The sequence below is a fragment of the Bison bison genome, unplaced genomic scaffold, assembly GCF_000754665.1.
Source record: "Bison bison bison isolate TAMUID 2011002044 unplaced genomic scaffold, Bison_UMD1.0 scf7180017864320, whole genome shotgun sequence".
Taxonomy (NCBI): Eukaryota; Metazoa; Chordata; class Mammalia; order Artiodactyla; family Bovidae; genus Bison; species Bison bison.
The window spans coordinates 55,831-62,412 of record NW_011494892.1 but is presented as its reverse complement, the minus strand read 5'-3'; the positions used below and the strand labels follow the sequence as shown (position 1 = coordinate 62,412).

General features: G+C 41.4%; 1 protein-coding gene across 1 annotated transcript in view; it reads right to left on the bottom strand.

Moving 5' to 3' along the window:
* Positions 1–4,342, bottom strand: part of TUBGCP5 (tubulin, gamma complex associated protein 5) — a 50,967-nt gene extending 46,625 nt beyond the window's left edge. Inside the window, exons 1-3 of the mRNA XM_010852968.1 lie at positions 4,176–4,342; positions 1,876–1,929; positions 1,647–1,755 (exon numbers count right to left, since the gene is read on the bottom strand). Coding sequence (XP_010851270.1) covers positions 1,647–1,755; positions 1,876–1,929; positions 4,176–4,321 — 309 coding nt within the window. The 5' untranslated portion in view covers positions 4,322–4,342. The remainder of the gene's footprint in view (positions 1–1,646; positions 1,756–1,875; positions 1,930–4,175) is intronic.
* Positions 4,343–6,582: the final 2,240 nt, after the last annotated feature.

Sequence of the window (6,582 nt, the reverse complement as noted above, 5' to 3'; positions counted from 1 at the left end):
CAGGAATTGATGCTTTTGAACTGTGGTATTGGAGAAGACTCTTGAGAGTCCCTTGGACTGTAAGGAGATCAAACCAGTCAATCCTAAAGGAAATCAATTCTGAATATTCATTGGAAGGACTTTCGCTGAAGTTGAAGTTCCAATACTTTGGCCACCTGATGTGAACAGCCAACTCACTGGGAAAGACCCTGATGCTGGGAAAGACTGAAGGCACGAGGAGAAGGGGATGACAGAGAACAAGATGGTTGGATAGCATTACTGACTCAATGGACATGAATTTGAGCAAGCTCCAGGAGATGAAGGACAGGGAAGCCTGGCATGCTGCAGTCCATGGGGTTGCAAAGAGTGAGACACGACTTAGTGACTGAACAACAACAACAAGTGCCTAAATTATTAAGCTCTACAGTCCACCCAGAAAGCTACACAAAGTGAATCAAGAAGAGACATAAAAAAAGATTTGTCTCCTTTTTCAAAATGGTCCTTGCAGGAATACAGGGAAGTGTTTTACTAATCCTTAGGGCATGGATTCACAGCACTGCAGTTCTCTCTCTTCCAGAAATACCTTTATAGCCCTTCCTAAAATTGATGGACAGTTTTAAAAATTACCTAAAGCTCTTTCTTAGGTCACCAACTCAGGGTAAAGAAAGGGAAAGCCTATCAGTAACAGACTATTCCACAAGGACTATGAAGACTGACTTAATATATGTAGGCACAAAGAGTTAATTTGGGAGGACTGGGTTGTCCAAACCCTGCACATCTCAAAGATCTTCAGGACTGGCCCTTGACTGGCTCCTGAGATGTTCTCCTAGCCCTTGGAATACCCTGCTAGTACAGTGTATCTGTATGGCAGTCTTTAGGCCACACTGTATCAGTCTGACCAGACAGTTTATGCTAACAATGTGACTTACGGCGAATAATTTTGCAGGCCTGAAGTCCTTGGTTTGACCTCTGGGGGTGCTGGAGATTGAGTAGCTAAGCATATTCATATGACTGACCCCCAAGAAAACCCTGAACACCAAGACTCAGGGGAGTTTCCCTGGTTTGCAACATTTTGTCATTGAGAAAATTAAGTGCATCCCTATGTAACTTCACTGGGAAGGGACATCTGGAAGCTTGTACCTGGTTTCTCCTGGACTTTGCCCCATACCTTTCCCCTTTGCTCATTTTAAATCTGTATTCTTTCACTACAATAAGCCATACAATAAGGATAGCAGTTTTCTTTTTGGAGTTCTGTGAATTATTCTAGTGAATCATTGAGCCTAAGGGGTGGTTTTAGGGACACATGACTGAATATAAAAGAGCTTAGAACAGCACCTGGCATCTAGTGAGCAATACACCAATAATTATACTGCAAAGTGCTGAGAAGTCATTGAAGAGTTTTAAGAAAGCTAGAAGTGCTATTATTTCTTTCAATCTCTGATCTCAATTTCCACAGTAGGTTGGGGCCAACATGATTAAACAAGAATATACTTCTTTAATCACAAGCCTGAGACACAGTGGATTTTATGTCAATTTCCAGGAGATGGTGATTCCAGTCGGTGGACAATAGTAAAACAGAATGAATGTCTAAATGTTAATAGATACAGGCTGACAATAATCAGATTAGAAATAGTAAAATACAGCAGAGATTTCACAATATAGCATACTTTGAATTCCTTTATGTTTGGAAGCGATGCATTTAGAAATTCTTCAGTTAATCTCTTCCAACTAGCAGCTTTGCTTAGATCGGAATGAATGATGAATTTTTCGTAAATCCTAGAATGTTAACAGAAATAAACAACTAATAACTATAAAGCTATATTAATAAAAAGGTCTGTAAGAAAATACATAGATATCTGAACATGCACACATATATATACATATAAACTGACTTACCCTTCTATTGTCTTTTCTACTTTGTGGCTATTGACATCTAAGAAACGATGAAATCTAAAAGAGAAAATGTGATTCTTGTATCAATCGTGTCATAAAGCTAAGTAGACTAGTCTCACAATCCAACACATTGCCCCCCAAACACCCTATACTCAGTTATGTGTTTCCAGTGAGTGCACCTGTATCGCCTCTGTCATTCATGCAAACCACCAGTCAATCTAAGACTGTTTAAGCATCCTTTCTTTATGACACAGATTGTCTTGAGTTTCCCAACTCTGTCCTCTGGCTCCTCTCTCTTTCCATAATGCCCTGTGTGTAAGTCAGGCACAGCACATCCCTGTTAGCAGGGTTTCCTAAACTTTTTATGCCATTGTGAAGCCCCATGAATCCTAGGGATTCCGTCTCAGGATACAATTAAATAGAAGGGAAGCCAAGCATACTGAAATACACTTTAAAAATATTTTTTGAAGTCTGTGATATAGTGAGACATATTTCTTTGTTAAAACATTAAATAACAAGATCTAGAAGTGGGTTCATAACTACATAACAGTAAATAAGATTTATTAGAAATACCTGCAGTAACTACAATATGACAGTGAAATATGTGATTTCTACTGGTGACACAGTCACACATAAGCTATTACTTCTTGTTGCTTTCACTAATAATTGAAGGAAATGCTACTTTTTAGCTAGAGATTAGTAAAATTTTCTTCTTGTCCAAATCTGTAATATCTGAATTCTACTATTAATATATTCAGACCCTCAGGTTAAGAAGTTCTAATCTACATCATATGTAATAATTTTTGTCTGTCTTATTTAAGAATAGAAGCTGTATTGCACCTGTCTGTGAATTTCTAAGGCCTAGAACATGGCCTCTATTTTTTAAAATATAAATATGAACTGTTCATTTTTCTGATGGATTAAAGCATCACAAAATTACAATATAGCTCACTTAACTCTTGTTTTCCATCTTTTAGTGGAAGCCACACAACCTGTACGTAAAAGAAATAAATTACACTATTAAATAAAATATCTAATTCTAACCTAGAAAATGGCTGAATGGAATACTATTTTACCTATAAATTTAGTTTCTCAACGTGTAAAAGGAGTTAGTAACTGCTAATGTCTCTCCTAACTCTAAAATGATGTCTGCTTACCTACTGTCATTTAGATATACTAACAGAAAAATTATTTGGGATTAAGTTTCTCTTAATATGACCTTTTCTCTGAATATCGCCTATTAAGGAATTGTTATATTTATGTTACACTTAAGAATTGAGTATTTTATTTCAGAAACGGGGCCGTTTAGACTCATCTATTCTTATTACAAACCAAGTGGGCACTTTATGTATGATCATTAAGGTTGATAAAAAGATTACCGATTTTGAAAAACTGTTTACCATTCAAGAAGACTATTATCGACGTTAAACAGGCAAAAGATTAACAATGACTACCATTCTTCTAATAATAATTTCATTACAGGTAATGATCATAACTGATTTACATGTCCCATAAGGAAAAATGATAGCTCTGATTTCACCTAAGTACCTAATCTGAATTAATCTTTTTAAATTAATTAAATAAAAAACCTATTAAAAGTTGTATTAGACCTCGAATATTCTATGACAAGAACTGTTTTAGGTGCTGGGATAAGAAATGAACAAAACATACAACCTCTGGTGGACCTTGTATTTTAGACCTCGAATATTCTATGCCAAGAACTGTTTTAGGTGCTGGGATAAGAAATGAACAAAACAAACGCAGCTCCCTACTCTGGTGGAGCTTGTATTCTGCATGACGGTGGGGGTGGAGACAAACAGTCACAACAAATAAGTTATCCAATGTGTTATGCTTCGCGTTTTGGAAAAAAAAGAGCAGGGTAAGAAATACGGAGTGGTCCGAGCAGAAAGGGAGTCAGTGAGAATAGGGTGTGACCATTATTTTGCTCTAAAATTGTACTCAACCAACCACTCAAAAAATTGTTTGATGGGCAGGGGCCCGCGCTAAGCGCAGTGGGCGGAGCAGGGAACCGGATCTTCAGAACTCTTCACTATGAGAAAGATCGGAGGACGACCCCCAGCAACCCACAACCCATTGTTTGCGCTAAGCCTGGCGTGCGCCAGTCCACGGAGTAGCAAAGAGTCGAACACTACTGAGCGACTGAACTGATCACCGCCTCGGGCACCCAGAAGGCACGAAGGCATTAAGCTGCTGGAGCGGCAAAGCGCGCGGGGACTCTACCGGTCGTGCAACACAACTGGCCAGACCCCTTCCCTTCCCCGGCTGCGACGCCGCGTCCACACCTGAAGTTGGACCAGGCGAAGTGCAACGCGAGCTGGAAGTTGGGGTCCGCTTCGTCCTGGACGCCCGCCACAAGGCGAACAAGCTCGCGCACGTCGCGCTCTTGTCGTCTCTCCAGCCGACTCCAGGACGCCGGCAGGGACGCCATACCTCCCGCGCTCCCGCCGTCCTTCGCGAGATCGCGCCAGCTCTCGCGCGAGTTCGAGCTGCGGCCGCGTTGCGCGTCGCCCTCGCGAGAGTTCGCGCTGCAGTCACGTTGAGCCTTGGGTCTGGTTCTTGTTGGTGGCAGGGTTGTGAGTGTTCTCCAGTTTCATCTGATTAAATTTAAGAATGTCGTCAAAGGAGAAGCAGTTATTATTAATTTATTGATAATAGTCTCTGACTGACTTTGGTTGATGGTCTAACGTCTGATGTTTCAAGAGCAGCCACTTCTCTTTCAGTGTATCGGTTTGCACAATTTTTAGGTACCACCATTTGTCAGTTGTCCATCATTCACTTTCTCCTAGAGGTGATACCCAGTGATCTTTTCGTTCCGCTCTGCACTTTCTCTTTTATTTTCATGCATTGGAGAAGGAAATGGCAACCCACTCCAGTTTTCTTGCCTGGAGAATCCCAGGGCCGGGGGAGCCTGGTGGGCTGCCGTCTATGGAGTCGCACAGAGTCGGGCACGACTGAAGCGACTTAGCAGCAGCAGCAGTTGCCCACATGGGACACACTACGTGGCACACACTACAGCAGGTATAAAGAAAGCGCGTTGTCCCGCACACAGGCTGAGCTCCTTGCCTCCTGCTCTCCCCAGTGACTCCCAATGGGCCAAGGAGGACTTAGTAAACAACACTGGCTGAAAGTGGAGTAGTGCTTTTGTTGTTGTTCGTAATTAAAACTGTACTTTTAGACTGTTTATGTAAAGGATTGCTCATAACCATTACAAGACTTGTTGCATAAAACGTTTAACTTTTATTTTTCTTTTAGGGATCTACTAGGTTTTCATGTGGTTTGTTACATTGCATTACTCTAGCTGTTTGGGCTGTCATAACAAAATACCATAGACTGGATGGCTTGAAAACAACAGAAATTTGTTTCTTATAGTCCTGCAGGCAGCAATTTGAGATCCACGTGCCAGCATGGTTGGGTAAGGGCCCTCTTCCTGGAATCAGACTTCTGGCTGTGTTTTCACATGATGAAAGGGGCAAGGGAACTGTCTGGGGTCTCTTTTGTAAGGGCACTCATTCCATTATCAAGACCTCCACCATCCTTTTCTAATCACCTCCCAAATACCATCATGTTGGGCATTAAGATTTCAAATTATTAATTTTGAGGGTGCACAAACACCCAGACTATAGCAACTAGCTAAAATATAGACTGCACACAACTGAATAAATCCTGTAAGAAGGGGGAAATCATAGGAGTAGAAATGATTCTGTGAAGAAATTTATACCTTCTCCCTGGGGCAGTCTTTTCTACTTCAGTCTCAACTATCACCTGTGTGTTTATAACTCTCAGATTTGTGTATGCAACCCACATTTTTCTTAGCACTCCAAATCTAAAATTGCTTATTGTACATTTCCAGAAATGAACATACACACTTAGCATGTGTCTCCTGTGACTCCCTATCCAGCCAGTTGGTCTTGACCTCTGCAGGGAGATCTAGAAAACTTTCCATAGGGTGCTCCCAATGACTTAGACCCAGTAGGGACTGAGCTACTCTCACACACCTTCCTGGCTGGCGTAGGCCAATGTTCCCTTTCGAGAAAAGGAGTTGGAACCTCATTCAGAATACCACTGGGCCCCAGGTGTCCTCTGTGGGCCTCTAAGGCTGGGGACATGGAAGTACTTTTGGAAAGAATATGCAAAGCAAGAACAGCAAACAGGCTGGGTGCACTACCACATGTCCTTTGCTGGTCTAGGCCAATGCAGTCCTCCAGAGTGGCCTCTAGATAAATTTTCTGAAAGTGTACACAAAGACCCTGCTTATTTAACTTATATGCAGAGTACATCATGCAAAATGCCAGGCTGGATGAAGCACAAGCTGGAATAAAGATTGCTGGAAGAAATATCAGTAACCTCAGATATGCAGATGACACCGTCGTTATGACAAAAAGCAAAGAACTAAAGAGCCTCTTGATGAAGGTGAAAGAGGAGAGTGAAAAAGCTGGCTTAAAACTCAACATTCAAAAAATGAAGATCATGGCATCTGGTCCCATCACTTCATGGCAAGTAGAAGGGGGAAAAGTGGAAACAATGACAGATTTTCTTTTCTTGGGCTCCAAAATCACTGTGGACGGTAACTGCAGCCATGAAATTAAAAGATGCTTGCTCCTTGGAAGAAAAGCTATGACCAAACTAGACAGCGCATTAAAAAGCAGAGACATTACTTTGCCAACAAAGATCCATACAGTCAAAGATATG